At 43.3% G+C, this 16,369-nt stretch overlaps 1 protein-coding gene across 1 annotated transcript; it reads right to left on the bottom strand.

The window, feature by feature from the left end:
- Nucleotides 1-8,854: 8,854 nt before the first annotated feature.
- LOC116725693 (ELAV-like protein 1) lies at nt 8,855-16,292 on the bottom strand. The gene is made up of 8 exons (XM_032571916.1): nt 16,115-16,292; nt 15,578-15,641; nt 15,093-15,164; nt 14,831-15,002; nt 11,715-11,818; nt 11,141-11,294; nt 9,699-9,924; nt 8,855-9,611 (listed from the first exon to the last, which is right to left on the bottom strand). Exons 2-8 carry the CDS (start codon nt 15,611-15,613, stop codon nt 9,293-9,295), a joined length of 1,083 nt encoding a protein of 360 aa, XP_032427807.1. The 5' UTR covers nt 15,614-15,641; nt 16,115-16,292; the 3' UTR covers nt 8,855-9,292.
- Between the last annotated feature and the right edge of the window lie 77 nt (nt 16,293-16,369).

Below are 16,369 nucleotides of genomic sequence, written 5' to 3'. Positions count from 1 at the left end.
ACGCACTCGGGACACTCCAAAACACACTCTGGTAAGGTTCCCACAAGTACCTATTTTCACAACACTTAGTGCGATTTTCACCATTTTCACACATCCACCAACCCTGGCATATCACACATCCCCGCACTCAGGGCTACGCCCTGAGCACGGAAAACCGACTCCCAGCTCGATCCGACGCTCCTATCGAAACTTGAAAAATCAATGGGAGTCTATGGCAGCTATAGGAAGGGGAGGGGCCAGGGCCACCAAACTCGGTGGAGACCTGGAGGGGGTCGAGACATGTATACACACCGAGTTTGGTGACATGTCATCCTACGGTTCGGAAGTTATGGAGCTTGATCACTTTTTTTTTTGTATGGGTGTCTATGGCAGCTATGTCAACGGAAGGAGCCACAACCACCAAACTTACAGGGTACGTGGACATGTTCCCAAGGACTCTCGAGGCCAAGTATGGGCCCCCTACCTCAAATACTTTTTGACTTATTGAGCTTGATCACACTCATTTTCTGGTTTTCATCCTATATCCCTAACCAAACACCACTTACAAAGTCTCCCAAAAAACTCTCCGAGGAACACTCTCCAGGCACTCGGGACACTCCAAAACACACTCTGGTAAGGTTCCCACAAGTACCCCAAACTACAACACTTAGAGCAATTTTTACTGTTTTCGGCAACTCAACAAACCAGGTCAAATGACATGTCTGCGGACTCGGGGGGACGTGCTGAGCACGGAGAACCGACTCCCAGATCGATCCGACGCTCCTAGCGAAACTTCAAAAATGAATGGGTGTCTATGGCAGCTATAGGAAGGGGAGGGGCCAGGACCCCCAAACCTGGTGGGTACCTCGGGGGGGCGGGGGGGTGAATACACACCAGGTTTGGTAAGCTTGGGACTTACACTTTGGAAGTTACGGAGCTCGGGTCGTTTTTTTTTTGAATGGGTGTCAATGGCAGCTATGTGAAGGGGAGGGGCCACACCCACCAAACTTTAATAGAATGTGGGTCCCCCCCATGGGTCCCTCTGGGCCCAGTATGGTCCCCCTCGCTCTTATACTTTTTGACTTACCGAGCTCGGGTCGTCGACTTTTCTGGTTTTCATCCTATATCCTTACCCTAACCCTTACCCTAACCCTAACCCAACCCTAACCCTAACCCTAACCCCTAACCCTAACCCTAACCCCTTACCCTTACCCTAACCCTAACCCTAACCCTAACCCTAACCCTAACCCTAACCCTACCCTAACCCTTACCCTTACCCTAACCCTAACCCCCTAACCCTAACCCTAACCCTAAACCCTAAGTTTAAACCCTAAGTTTAAACCCTAAGTTTAAACCCTAAGTTTAAACCCTAAGTTTAAACCCTAAGTTTAAACCCTAAGTTTAAACCCTAAGTTTAAACCCTAAGTTTAAACCCTAAGTTTAAACCCTAAGTTTAAACCCTAAGTTTAAACCCTAAGTTTAAACCCTAAGTTTAAACCCTAAGTTTAAACCCTAAGTTTAAACCCTAAGTTAGGTTTTGCACAGCAGTACTGTTCCTTAAAAAATAGTAAAATACATTTTTTTTCTGCATTGAAGGGTTTAAATGTGCAAACATGATAAAACTACAAGATATTAACTTTAACAAAAGTTGTATGAACCTATACTCCAATTGTCTTACAACTATGAGCTCACATTTTAGAACTGTAATGTATGGGGCAATGTACAAATATATCTGGAACATAACCTATCACCTGGCATCCACATGAGGTAATTTTACTGCCACATGTTAGTTGTAGGCTAGAAAACATTACAGGGGACAGCCAAAATGGATGATTGCAGAACCCAAAGTTCCCATGGAAGCATCTGATCCAAACTGTATTCTCGTAAAAAAAATTTTTAAAAAGTAGTGGCACAGGGTTAGCGTGCCACTACTTGCATAATTACCTAACCCTGCAAGAAGAAACCTCACAAACACGTCAAACTGAAATAAGTGACCATCTCACAACCCAGTATTGTCCATATATACAACTCCAAGATGGGTGTAATTGACCTTATGAGTTGCTACCACACAAGTGGTAAAAAATGGAAATTGAGGGTACTAATTAAGGATCTTGCTATAGCCAATAGCTGGCTGTTGTACTGCAAAGACCAATGTGTGAGACACAAAGAAGAGCATCATGCTTTTCTGCATGGAAGCTGCCAAAATGGTCTTGGTTTAGCTTGCTAACTGACTTTTCAGAGTGGGATTTGACCCAGAGATTTTACTGCAATGGAAAAATAACCCAGTAAAGGCATTGCGCCATGTCTCAGTCCATGAAAGGGCTAATAACCATATGCCAAAGGCAGCAAACTTGAAGAATGAAATGTGGTGCTGAGTAAAAGCACGTCGGAAAAAATGTGAGTGCTGTTTAATTTGGAAGGTGCTCTGCTTACAGGCAGATTGCAATTGTTACAAAGCTGTTTACACATAAGTGTAAGGATGATTCCATAAGGGGAAAAATAGTTTGAAGTAGATTAAACTAAACTAAATGTTTGAAATTAACTGTTTAGAACAGCAACAATGCAATTTACTTTGAGGGATTTTACTTTTTAGGGACATGTGTATTCCCGTACCCATTAGCAGTACATTGAATGGGCCACATGATGGAAACAGTCACAACTACTGTGTAGCATTTTGTTTTTGAACTCAGAAATAATGCTCAAGAAAGAGTTTTGGATTTCATCAATAAATTGTTCATGTTTTTACATTTAAAATGAATGTCCTCATATGTGGACATAATTTGTTTCAGCAACTAAATCATGTAAAAAGAATTTTATATTTGGGCTGATTGGGACTTAATGATTGCAAAAATCAAAGAGGATTTAATAATACATGCCATGCAAGAGCTCAGGTCTTAGGAGGTTAAAGCTGTTTAGCAGAGCTTTAACCTGAAGATTTCCTAACATTCATTCCTTTTGCAGTTAGAAGCGGTGGAGCTGTAGAATTGAAGACGGAATACCAGTTGGTGTGTATGTTGCTGTGTGTGTGAGAGGCTATTCCTCATAGAAGACTGGACTGCATTTAAGACTCCCGAGTCCTAGAGTCACCTTTCCCACGTGCTGTTCCTATAGGCGGAACCTGGGAAGGCTGATACGTACCGGGCCCCTGGTTTCAAAAACACGCTATCCGTTAACACCGCAAGGTGGAACTAGCATGCCCAGGAAGCAGAAGAGTTCTCCGTTGATTCTCTGGTCTGCGTCGAATGCTTGCAGTCTGCAAATAAACTGACTCACCTTAGCTATCCTGTGCAGAGTGAATTGCACACCAGTAGATCTCGACCAGGCCAGACCAGGTTGTTGCAGGCCCCCATGCTCTAGTGTACCCGAGAAGGAAAAGCAAAATCAGCAATCCTCCCAACGAAGGAGAACCTGGACCAGCCACAGCAAGCTGCTGCCTTTCAGGTCTCCAGAAACTTGTCGAAATTGAAACCATCATCCCTGAAATGAGAGCAAAGAGCGATTCTAGTGCCATCATACACCGCAAGACCTCTAGAAAGCTCAGTTTTAAGTGGGTTCATGACCACACTAATAAAGTGAGAAGACTTACCCAAAGCAGCCAGCAGGGGGTCTTCTGTGATGGAGCTTGAAGCAGGCAGCAGTTCAACAATGCACAACCCATTCTGACTCATGGTGCTAATTGTCTACATGTTTCCAAGCTCATTCTAAGCCATCTAGTTTGACAGAGGAGCTCATTCTGATGACAACTGTATAGAGTTTGTTAGGGGTTTCAGCAAAAACAGCTGCACTATAAGCTAAAATATGAAGCCCCACCATGTAATGCATTCTGGGTAATGCTGAAGGACATTTTAAAGTCTATTTCAGATGTTGAAAATGTTGTAATACAAATTTCTGGCTCCTAGAAGATGTTCAGTGATGAAATTAGAAGTTGAGCTATGATTTATGTCTTAAAAACAGAGTTCAAAGAAAAAATTAAATGAAGTAAAACATGGCTAAAATATCAGAGATTCAAAACCAAATTACAGCCTTGAGAGCAGCACTAACATAAAATTCCTTCATCCAACAGAGGCTCAGAGATGAGATTTTAAAGCTGAGCTGAGTTCATTCCAAAAAACTGAGTTTGAAAAGTAAAAGGAGAGAAAATCAGTTTAAAAACGGACTTTTAAAGCCAATTCCTAGTGAGCAGAGCAGCATCAAGGCAAACTCCTTCATCGAAAGAGGCTCAGAAACAAGATTTTAAAGCTGAGCTGTGATTTATTCACAAAAACGGAGCTAAAAAATAATTAAAAATTAAATAAAATCTGGTTAAGTTGAGGTAAGAGGGCACTGATGTTAGGTTTAAGTCCCAGCTTGATAGCAAGCTCCTAGCCAGACTTAGACTAGGCTGAAAAATGAATGTATGTCTATGGCAGCTCTATGAAGGGAGTGGGCTAGGAACATGGTGGGCACCTGCAGAGGATTGGAGGGAGTATACACTGTAAGTTTGATCAAATGAGCACTTTTACTTTTTGAGTTATTTTGAGTGAGAAATTTTTCAAATGGGGGTCAATGGCAGCTATGTGAAGGGAATAAGCCACACCCACCAAACTTGGAGGGTATGTGGGTACCCTCCCACATACCCTCTGCCAAGTTTAGGCTCCATACCACTTTTAGTTTTTGAACTATTTTGTTTGTTCAAATGTCTGAGTCAATACACAAACATGCAAGTGCCCTAAAAAAATAAATAATAATGAAAAAATTGGCATTAAGCTATTACACCCATTTTTTACACATTTATTTTACATGTTCTACAAATTTTACCTTTGAGTCTCCTGAATGTGTTCTGTATGTGGTTCTTCTCAATGTCTGACATTATCTAGCAAAAATGTTTCTCTATCAGGCTAACCCTAACACCAAGAGCAATTTATTTCTTAAATTTTCTTTTTGCCCATATAAGAAATACTTCTACATGCATTATCAAATATATATTATTGTAAAACAAATAACTTTATAATGAATTTGTGTGTTTTTGTTCATATAAAAGTCCTAGAAATCACTAATAAATTATTATTTTTTAAAATCAGTTCTACTTAGGGGTCCCATAGCACCCCGGGGCACTAAGTGGCAACTTAGTTTGGTTATGCCATGGGCCAGCCCTGGACACAAGTACACTTTGTACAAGGGAACAAACACCCTAAGGAGGCTCCCAGCATAACCCGTTGGCTTGGACTGTTGCCAGACAACAGTACTGTAACAGTGTGCAGTTATTGATAATGAAAGTTTAATAAAAATGATGAACACAGGGTAGGGTTAGGGTTATAGGGTGGTTAGGGCTGCATCAAGGTGAGCCACTATCTGAGGAGCTTTGGCTCTGATGGAGAACATGGAGCTATTGATCAGAGATCAGATTGATCTGCTGGTTTATGGGCATTTAGATTCATCCAGACTGATCATCCTGGAGCTCTGAGCAGAACTTAAAGCAGGAGCCGAGCGGTACCGGTACTGGTGCAACCGCTTTGTGAATGTGCCTTTATGGACAGAAAGATGCATGAGTTGTAAATGTACAATTTATGCACATGATTCCTCTATTGACAATAAATATCCATGTTCCCACTCAAAGGACTCTGTCTGTCTTTAAATCCTGTGACGTGCGGTGAGGTTCATAGATGGTGAGGTGAGGTTCATAGCTGGTGAGGGTATGAACCAGCTACCTCATAATCATAATCATTATGATTATGATTATAATCATAATTATGATTGTGATTAATCATAATCATATTTATAAATATAGACTCCCTGCATGTTATTGTTTACATAAGGAAATTTCGCTCATGCGGAAAAAGCTGGAGGGCAAAACACTACGTCATGCATAAAATCTGCCGCCGTAGAATAACTCCGTTAACTCAATGAAACTTGGAGATGTAGATATTATTAATTTTGTGCTCCATAGCAGAGAAAAACCGTTAAAGTAAAACTCAAAACCAAGTATTTCTCGCTCTCTGTATCAGCGTAGCGCAGACTCGTTGGCATAGCAGCTGACAACAATGACACAAAAAAAACAACAACACTGAAATATTTCACAAAGAGCAGAACATTTAATCTGTTGCAGTAGTATGGTTAGGCTTAATGTTTATTTTGTGATTATTAATAAGTGATTGCTGTGGTATCGCTGCACTTTACTGTATGGCTAGCTCCATGGCTAGCTCGCTGTTTCTGTCTCTTACTCTGCAGTTGTAGAGTCACAATGTCTGGGATCATGAGCGCCCCCTGCCATGAGGCCAGAGAACTGCCTGCCTCACCTCAAATTTGTTCCCTGCCGTTTCTGATCGCGGCTCAGTACAGGAAACACATTACACACACCCATCACAAGACATGAAATATATTTTAGCAAGAATTTCACCTGTATTTCCTATATGCCAGATTAGAAGCCTCTCTTCTGGAGTAAACATTTCACTGGCAGGGCAAAATTATTCTTAAGATAGTTTATAGTTTATATACTGTAGTTTTTAATAGTTGATGCATTGAACACACCAATCAGACTGCCGGTGCCTCTGCATGTTGGACGCTTCGCGCGCTGTTGTGGCCTGATCTCTGAAGTTTTACCTAAGCACTAATCGCTCATATAGGCTCACCTATATGAACCCCTTTTATCAAGGTAGGAGTCAAGTTTAAATCCACTGCGTTTGTTCTGCTCGCGCAGCTCAATCTGAACTGCAAATGTTCTCATTGAGCTGCACTGCGTGTTCACAGGAACACATTTAGACATGAGAGTGTGCGGTGAGAATATTTCTTTGTGAACAAAGCATTATGTGCAGCGTGTGTGTTTACGTCTCAACATGCTGACTGTCTGCGTTATTAAAGTCTGAGTTCCTGGTTAGCCGGTGTGCTTCAGCCTATGGAGGAGCTCTTGCGCTTGCCTTATTTTTATTTTATTTTAATTTTTTGCGGCGACACAAATGCTTTGTCTACAGTCAAGTACAGTTGCTGCGAGGCCGCACGGAGATCAGAACAACTCCTCCCATGACGTTCGGGCAACCAAAACAGTTTCTGTGGCGATTATTAAAAACTCAATAGACACGAAATGGAAGAGCTACTAATGTGGCATAAATTAAATCTCCCATTTGCCTCTCTGCATCCAGCAGAGATGCGCAGTGCAGCAGGTCTAGCTCATCATGCAGGGCCGGTCCAAGGTTGAACGAGGCCTTGAGCAGAATTTGAGTTAGGGGCCCCATCAGCACCACTAACAGCATTTCAACATAGATTCGGTGAAATCTGGGAGAGGGGTCCTAGTTTAATTGACCAGTGTAATTATATGTAATTATAGTTTACTAAAATGCATTAATGCAACTAAAACTCAAAGATTAAACTGAGAGAATCAGATTGTTGCTATGGTAACAAATCAATCTAACTATGAAGATTGTTCTTTGGACTTTTACCAAGTAAACTTTCCAGCTTTGCAATTAAATGTTAAATAATTTAATTGATCTTTGCTGAAACCATTAAATCAAATTTAACAGCTTTGATATTCTCTTAGTTCATTTATACCTTGGGCCGGCTCTAAATGTGATCAGCATTACATCATGTTTTAAGATCCACTAACTGATGATTTAATAGAAGTGCAAATAAATGATATTTATCTTAATTGTATTCTTTTCATTTATTTTTAAGATTCTATAGTTGTGGGTGTACAAAACGCTGAGAAAGTTTTCTGCTGTTTAAACACTCATTTGCACTTGAATCTCTCTATTTTCTTTTTTTGATTTATCTTTTTTCCTGTAAAATTAATTATTTTTATGGAGGTGACCTTATGTGCCCTGAAAGCACCTTTTAAATAAAATATATAATTATTATAAATACTCAAAACTGCTACAAACAAGGACGTTGCCATGGTTACGGCTTCACGTGGAAGCAGACTTCCAGGTATTTGTACTAATTTATGTTAATATGTATTTATGGAGGCAACAGGCGAACCAGCAGCTGCTGTTTCCCGCAAATTAGGGTTTATAAAGGAAAGGTGGGCAGCCATGTGCGCACGGCTTTATGCATCCGGATTTTTTTGTGCACGGCACTTTTATAAATTTGTCTGTACGCCAAGTTTTAGTGTGAAAATTGTGCGGTGTTTTAATCATGAGGCCCCAGGTTTCGGTTTCTGACGAAGGAAGACTGACTGAAGAGAAAGAAACTGTCAGACCCTGCAGCCGAGGAAGGCAGGATCTGAAACTCCAGAAGTCTAGTTTAAAATCTACTAAGAGAAGAGAAACCTCATCTGTGTCATTAGTTTAAAACTTATTTGTTTTTCCAAGCATCCACAAAGTTTTCCTATCTAGAAGGATCCGACGCCAAAGCCAGGAATCTGGTTAAGTTGTTTTTATCATTGTGCAGAAATCAGTTTTCACTTTGACATTAAAAGTCTTTTTGGTATGTTTTGTGAAAAATGCCAAATATTGATTATGATTCATTTATAAAAGCAATAAGATGCTAAAACATCAACGGGGTGAACCCTTTTTCATAACTCTGAAGCTCGATGCGTCCACAAACTCCACAACATCCTGGAACTACATAGCTTCTGGAAAAACATGTATGCAAGCAAGAGCTCCCCCTAGAGGAGGAAAGCAGCACCTTCGTGAACCTCCAACAGACCTCCATGTTGCTTCCTACTATTGTTTCTCTGCTTAATGCCCACGCTGCCCCCTAGAGGCTAGCAGAGCACAAACACAGCTGGGGCAACCAGACCACTTCCTACATAATGGTTATGTTACCATGGTAACTGATGCCAGATGCCCAACCAGTCTCCATCACCATCATCACTGACCTGGGTCTGTGGTTTCTAAAGCGTGGCCCAGCTGGTACATATGGGTCCCTCTGATTTCACTCAATAAAGTCACTTTATTTACGTTGCTCATGTTTTCATCAACAGATTTATTATTGAAGAGTCAACATCACACTGAGGCTCAAACAGCTTCCACCGGTTCTGCTCGTTTCAAAGTCCAACATGAAGTCAGAACTTCCTCGGATTATTAAACCGACCAGAACCGAACAACATTTAATGATTCATTCAACAACTGCAGAGTGGACATTTTTCACCTAAAACAGATCGACACTTTCTAAAAAAAAAAAAAAACTAACAGAACCAAGACGGGAACTCCAACCATCCCTGGAGGAAACTACAGTCCGGTCCGGCAGGAGACGGACCAATCAGGCGTCAGAGTCCAGAGAATCGTTTCAGAACGAGTTTCAGCTCAAAAATAAAAAGCTGTGCATGCTAATAAAAAAAACAAAAAAAAACAGAAACTACATCATGTGACCTTTAGCCCCGCCCACCCGCTTCCGCTGCCGTCTACTTGTGTCCCTTGTTGGTCTTGAAAGACACCTGCAGGACTTTGTCCCCCAGCTGGTAGCCGTTCAGGCTGTGGATGGCCATGGCGGCTTCCTCATAGTTCGCCATGGTAACGAACCCGAAGCCTTTGCACTTGTTGGTGTTGAAGTCTCGGATGACCTTGACGTTGACGACGGCGCCGAACGGCCCAAACATCTGCCACAGCATGCCCTCGTCGGCGTCCTGGCTCAGGTTGTAAATGAACAGACACCAGCCAGAGGAGGGGCTTCCCGAGGCTCCGCCCCCCGCGCCCATGTGGTCGGCCGACATCGGAGAAAACCTGGAGGCAAACAGGAAGTGGAGGAAATTTAAAACCCGACAGCCAATCAGAACACTGCGTCACAGTTACTGTAATCTGATTACTCACCTGAACCTCTGCGCCTGGTGATGGACAGGGCCTCCGAAGCGTCGTGATTGGCCGTGGTAGGTCTGTGACATCACCATGGGGTTCCGGCCTTGGTTGGGGTTGGCGGCAAACTTGACTGTGATTGGCTCAGAGCCGCCGGGCGGGACGTGTCCGTTCAGGTGCTTCACCGCGTCCTCGGCCTCGCTGCGCTTATCGTAGCGGATGAAGGCCACGCCCCGAGACAGACCTGGCAGCCAATCAGAGGACAGAGACTGTTTAGCGAAGCGTGAAGGAGGTTCAACGACTCTGCAGTTGACACAAAGCAAGGCATTATGGGTGTTGGAGTGAAATGAAAGCACATATAAAAGAGAGTGGATGAAAATACGATAAAAATGAGGTAAAATAGAGAAAGTTTTCAGGTTAAGGTCCAATGGAGACGATCGGTCCAACACGCCTGGCTCAGCTTAGCGCCACCTGGTGTGAAACTTCAGAACTACACAACAGTTTGCCCTGACGTGCTTGTTTTGTTTTTCTTTTAAATGAAGTTTAAGGGCGATATTGTGACACAAACCGACTTATTCACTGGAGAAACAAAAACTGATAACAGAAGTTTTCTAAGAAGTTCTTTTTGAGCCCAGGTGAACTGTTGTTCAGGGTCACCAGAGATGGGAAAAGACCATCTTCTTTGCTATAAGGTGATGTGGTGGATATTAAAAAGCTAGGTATCTATTTGTTACTTTATTCTTGGATTTGCCGAGAATATGGTGAGTCTTTTCTTTGATCCTTGAATAATATTATGACAGAATGCATTCTGTTTCTTGATTCGTTTTTGATTGGAACAGTGTCTCATATCAAAATAAGATTAATTAATAGATCTCCTTATCAGTGGATATTGATCTACATCTTCTGATGACTTAAATCCAGAAGCCTTTTCATATTAATCTAGGTTAATATGAAATAATAACCAGCTAATCTGAACCGTTTCCATGACATTAACACATTTCAACAAGACAAAATGAAACATTTGGATTTAGTTGAGTGCATCAGAACTTCCCGGTTCTGCTGAGCGTTGCTCTGGGCCCGTATTTCCTCGATGGAGAGACGCTCCCATCAGGGCTAGAACCGGACCGAAGCCGGACCTTAACTGGCCTGAGTGAGTCTAGACCAGGGCTGCTCAAGTCCCGTCCTCCACAGCTGCCATCCTGCAACTTTCAGATGCATCCCTGCTCCAACACACCTCAAATGAACGGCTTGTTAGCAGGTCTGCTCAGAGCTGATCCTGGTCTGTTGGAGCAGGGATGCATCTAAAAATAGCTCTGGAGGACAGGACTTGAGCAGCCTGGTGTAGATGGAGCAGCAGCTGACAGGGTTGGTTTCTTTGTGAAAATGTTGGGCCTGAATTTGAAGCCATTGGCTCTGTTTCTCTCTAGCACCGATGGAAACGGTGGGTCACATGAGCTCACCTGACGCCTGGTCCACCAGGACCCTGGAGTTGATGATGCGTCCGAAGGAGGAGAACATGTCTTCCAGGTCCTGCTGGCTCAGCGTTCTGGGCAGACCGCTGATGTACAGGTTGGCATCTTTGATGGTGTCCGAACTCGGGCGAGCAAACGACACCTGCAGGAAGGAGAGAGGAAGACGTCAGCTCCTCTTCCTCACAGGACAGAAATATTCAAATAAAATTACAGAAAACTTTCAAAGTAAGAGTTACATTCAGTGTCCAAATAAAAAACAGGGTATCTTAAATTTAAAACAGTAAAATAAAGTTTACATTTAACCATAATAGTTTAAAAAATAAAATAAAAGACATTAAATCATGTTGAGTTTTTCAAAATAAAAGCATCCGTTTTTAAAGTTAAGTCTTGGCACATCATCTCACTGAACTGAAGGAAGCGACAGATTCAGTGCTGACGTGTGTCAGAACAAAATACCTTCAATCTTCAGACGCTGCAGCTGAGAGCGCCCCCTACTGTCCAGAAAACATAACACATCTATCAGTGGAAAGAGGAAAATCAAAGAGCACCTGTGGCGCGTTACCTTGATAGTTTTAGACTGTAGCCTCAGGCCATTGAGGGTACTGATAGCCCTCTCTGCATCACTATGGTTAACAAAGTTAACAAAGCCGTAACCTAAACTGTGGCCTAGAGAAACACAAAGGAAAACAACAAAATAACAGCAAAACTCTCGGTTACAGCATCACATTGAGAAAGAAACACAGAGTTCAAAACGCAGCACAGAGTCTGATCAGATCCACAAAACAAACCCAAACGGTTCTGAACAAACTGAGAAAACGGGCTTCACAACAACAACAAGATGGCGGTTCAATAGGGAAGTCCGAACGGCTCAGTAAGGTCAACTGGACCCAGTTAGCTCCTGGTTAACTCATTTAGCATCTGGCTAGCTGCTAGCTAGCTACTGGTTAGCTGCTGGCTAGTTCATTATTAGGTCCTTGCTAGCTCATGGTTAGCTTCTGGCTAGCTAGTGGTTAGCTCCTGCTAACTCACATCTAGCTTGTAGTTAACTATTGGCTAGCTACTTGTTAGCTGCTTGTTAGCTAATGGTTATCAGCTTTAACTAGCATTGGTTCTGATCCAGTAGGAGGGTTCTGATTGGATGCTTCTGTCTGAGCAGGTCAGGTTCTGACAGCTGATTGGTCGGAAGGAGCTGCTTAGAACCTTTTTTATCTGATCTGAAAGTCCTCGGATCAGGAGGGTCTCAGTTACTATGCTAAAGGGAGAACCCATGGTAGCTATGGTTACGGGGACAGGCAAGCCTGTGGTTTCCATGGTGATAGAAGGGGAACCATATTCTGTATTCAAAAATCAAATAAAAACAAGAACTCTGGCTGCGTTCACACTGCAGCCTGAAGTGACCCAATGCCGGGGCCGTTCACACTTCCAAAGAAATGTGACCTGTATGCATTCCAGTGTGAACAGGCCAACAACCTGAAAGTGTTGTTAGAGGGCGCAATAACATCAGCATTCTCAGTGTTCTGCCAACCGCCATGAAAAGAAGTCTTCAGTGTTTGCTGAAGTAAACAAGGATGCTAACGGTGGAGCGTAGCTCACACACTTGAAGTTGTTGTCTGACCAAAGCAGAAAATTAACAACTTAATCCTCATTACAGTCAGTTATAGTTGTTGTTTTTATTCCTGCTTGTATGTATTAGGACGCAGAATAGGGACATTTGTTGAATATCAGTGACGTTCAGGTGGAATTAATGCGACCTGGATGTTAGGTTGCATTTGAATCGGATACGTATCAGATATGGGTCGCATTCAAAAATAATCTGACCTGTGTTGTTCAGACTGTCATAAAAAGATCAATACAGGTCTCATTACGTCAAAAAAAATCAGAATTGGGTCACTTCAGGCTGCAGTGTGAAAGCAGCCTAAGAAAATATCTCAGACTAAAATCACAATAAACAGATTTTAACCTGAGGGGGCGGCAGCAGTGCCTGGCAGGTAGACGGAGACTAATCAGCTGCAGGGCTGATCAGGACTGAGGTCAACCGACCCAATTGGGTAACTGGTTCCACAGAAACATTTCTCCATTGGTGGGCAGCTGTAAGGACTTTTGGCGTTTTTGCTTTGGCTATAACCGTGGCAACAAGGGTTTATTTTAAACTGGAAACACTGAACAAAGTCTGAAAACCAGAGACAATGTCTGAACGACAGAAGAACCGGTCCCGGTCCCCAGACTCTGAGGTGTGCTCGCCTCATGGAGGAGAAGCAGCGCCACCGACCCATCAGAACCCTGATGTGTGAATACTTTTTCCTGTGCCAACCAGAACCAGAGTCGGGTTCAGCCATCAGAGCTTTGACCCGGTGACTATAGAAGCATCCGATCAGGTGAAGAACTTCCTGCTGGAGTTTGGACCTGAGCTGGGCTGGATTCTGACAGAACCTTTACTGCTCCGGTTTCTCAACTTGTTCAGAACAAAAACATTTTTTAAACATTTTTCTGAAAATTTTACAACTCCTGAAAAAAAATAAAGACATCAAAACATTTTTACAAATATATATATATATATATATAAAAATAAAAAAAACAAAGTTCTGAATGTAAACAGAACTGGTTCCGCCCGATAGACTCCAGCAGAACCAGAAAACCGATAACCTGCCAGCGCCGCAGCAAAAACAACAAACATTACAAATTCAACAGCAAAAAAATCATCCAGGCAAAAAAAAAATCCACAAAATTGTTTAGAAAAAAAAGAAAAAAAGAAACAATCACAAAGTCAATTAAAAAAAAAAAAACAGCTGAGAAAAATAACCAGAGACACAGAACCACTGGTTCTACTGATCAAACTGGGTCAGAAGCAGAGCAGGATTAGCGCTTCCTATGGAGAGGCTGATGGGTCCCAGTACTGGTCCACATACTGGGAGAACTGCTGGAGCAGAACATTTAACAAATCATCTGTTTTTTTCTGAGATACTAATTATGTTATTTAGGGTTCGATCTTTACATTTCTAAGCTAATTTTGACATTTTTGTGTAAATTTGTTTAGTTCTGCAATATTTTGACTAAAACCGTCTCAGTGCTGCCCCCTTCAGGTGAAACAGTGCTTCTGCAGTTTGATTCTATTGGTTTAAAACGTTCAAGCTTCCATCACTCAGCCACGCCCCCTGGTGGAAAGCCAGGAGCCGACTATAGATGATCGATAGCCCTGCTTTATCAATGTGTGATTGATCAGCAACACGCAGTGATCTGCTCTGCCTGCAGCGCTGAGGGAGGGAGGGGCCGAGAGCCTCCACATGGCAGCTGAGCATGTCGCAGTAAATCTCTCCAAACACAGAAAAACATTTCCAGATTTGTTATTTCTTGGTTTGGATAAAAAGTTAAATATAGCGACAAACAGCAGCAACGAGCGGCTAAGGGCCTCCGCATTCTGATCTCAGCCCTCACACCTGGCCACGCCCCTCCATCTGGCCACGCCCCCTCTGTTTTCTTGCTGAATCCTAAATGTGTGAGGGGCGGGACTTAGTTTTCACACAGATCCAGTCCATTTAGACAGAACTGGGTCGATTTTAATCATGATCCCCAAGTTAAAATCATAAATCATGGTTCATAACCCTAGCGTTCGGCAGAGGTACTGCGGCCCCTAGCGTTTGGCAGTGGTACTACGGCCCTAGCCAGCGGTGCCAGCGTTACCTGCCACCTTGTCACGGATCAGCTTCGCCGACTCGACCTCGCCCACGCTGCTGAACAGGCTGCGCAGCTCGTCCTGGCTCATGCTCTGCGGCAGGTAGTTGACTATGAGGTTGGTCCGCGAGTCATCATCCTCCTCCATCATCGTCTCGGTGAAGCCGTTGTCGTACAGCTCCTGAGACACAGGTGGAGAAACGCATCAGGTGAACACATATTGGCCAATCAGAGAGCAGCCAGAGGGAGCCAATCAGAAAGCGGTGCGTACCTTCACAGCTGCGCCTTTGGAGGAAATCTGAGTGTCTCTGACTTCACCTTGAGTCGGCTGGACCTCACACACCTGAACACACACAAGTAGGGTCAAAGGTCATAATGCTAAGCTTGGTACAGCCTGGTGTCAGAACCAGGATAAAGCTAGAAGTTCTGGGACTGAATTGGTTCTGAGATTTAAATCAGCTGAAATAATGAGACTCTGAGGTAAAGGACCGGCCAATCAGGAGGCACGACTATAAAACAGTCCAAATAATAATGAGATCAGCTTAATCGGCTTAGATGGAACCGGTACAGATCGGTACCAGTCAGATGATAAGTACCAGTACCGTTCCATTTCTCTGCAGGGCGCCAACAGAACCAGTTGATGGTGGATCAAACTCTGAATGTTCCCTAACATCCTGAAGCACCAGGTTTTAGGGAACCTGTCGCATCCTGGTTGCCATGGAAATGTTTGGCAGGTGTCATCAGTGGTGGGCTCACCTTCAGGTACCTGATGTGTCCTCGTCTCACTGCCATGGAAACAGGTCAGCTGGTTTTACTGTGTCTGGAAAAGGAAGCTAATTGGTCAGTTTCAGAACACTTTGATCACATGACTTCACCAACATGGCTGCCTCTCGACCAGTGGAGGTTCCCGCCCCTGATGTTCTACCTGATCATCCCCAACCACTTAATCTAACCTTCAGCTGCAATCATTAGGTTCCTCACAACTGATCCGGATCCACCTGGAACCCTAACCCTTCCTCTGCCCGGGAACAAAGTCACTCATCTCTGATTCTAACTAGGTTCGAACAGAGCCGCCATTTGACGGATTATGACGTCATCCATCTCTAAACAGAACCAGTTTCGGTTCTAAAGACCGTAAACCCCTGCTGTACAAGGTTAACAATGACCGAACCGAGCCAAAACGGACCGAAACGGTTCTCACGTTAGCACTTGAGAGGACTCAAACTGAGCACGCGGAGCTAATAAAGTGCTAACAAGCTAACGGGAGCTAACAGGTTCACTGATAGAACTCACCTGGACAGGAGGCACAGGTGAAGCAGAATAAGACCCAGCAGTAGACAGGTTCGGTTCAGATTCGACCGATGGTTCGCTTAGTTTAGACACGAAGTTTAAAATCTGCAGCTTGACACGCTCCTCTCAACACAAAGAAACAGAGTCTCGCGAGAATACAGCTTCCTCTGTGTGTATATGGGAGCTGGCAGAAGCTGTTGCCCTCTGCTGGACAAGCAGAGAAACTACAGTTTTAAAAGATCTTATTTTAAAAGTTCT

The sequence above is a fragment of the Xiphophorus hellerii genome, chromosome 9 (assembly GCF_003331165.1).
Source record: "Xiphophorus hellerii strain 12219 chromosome 9, Xiphophorus_hellerii-4.1, whole genome shotgun sequence".
Taxonomy (NCBI): domain Eukaryota; kingdom Metazoa; phylum Chordata; class Actinopteri; order Cyprinodontiformes; family Poeciliidae; genus Xiphophorus; species Xiphophorus hellerii.
Note: the sequence above shows the minus strand (reverse complement) of the source record. Positions and strands in the feature narration are given on the sequence as shown.

What these genes read in the sequence shown, in the direction of transcription:
- LOC116725693 (XM_032571916.1), bottom strand. Translation starts at nt 15,613, where the DNA reads ATGGCAGTGAGACGAGGACACATCAGGTACCTGAAG. An exon ending in CCTGGTGGACCAGGCGTCAG is followed by an intron (nt 9,925 to 11,140) that starts GTGAGCTCATGT and finishes ATTGGCTGCCAG; the next exon opens with GTCTGTCTCGGGGCGTGGCC. An exon ending in CACCAGGCGCAGAGGTTCAG is followed by an intron (nt 9,612 to 9,698) that starts GTGAGTAATCAG and finishes GTTTGCCTCCAG; the next exon opens with GTTTTCTCCGATGTCGGCCG.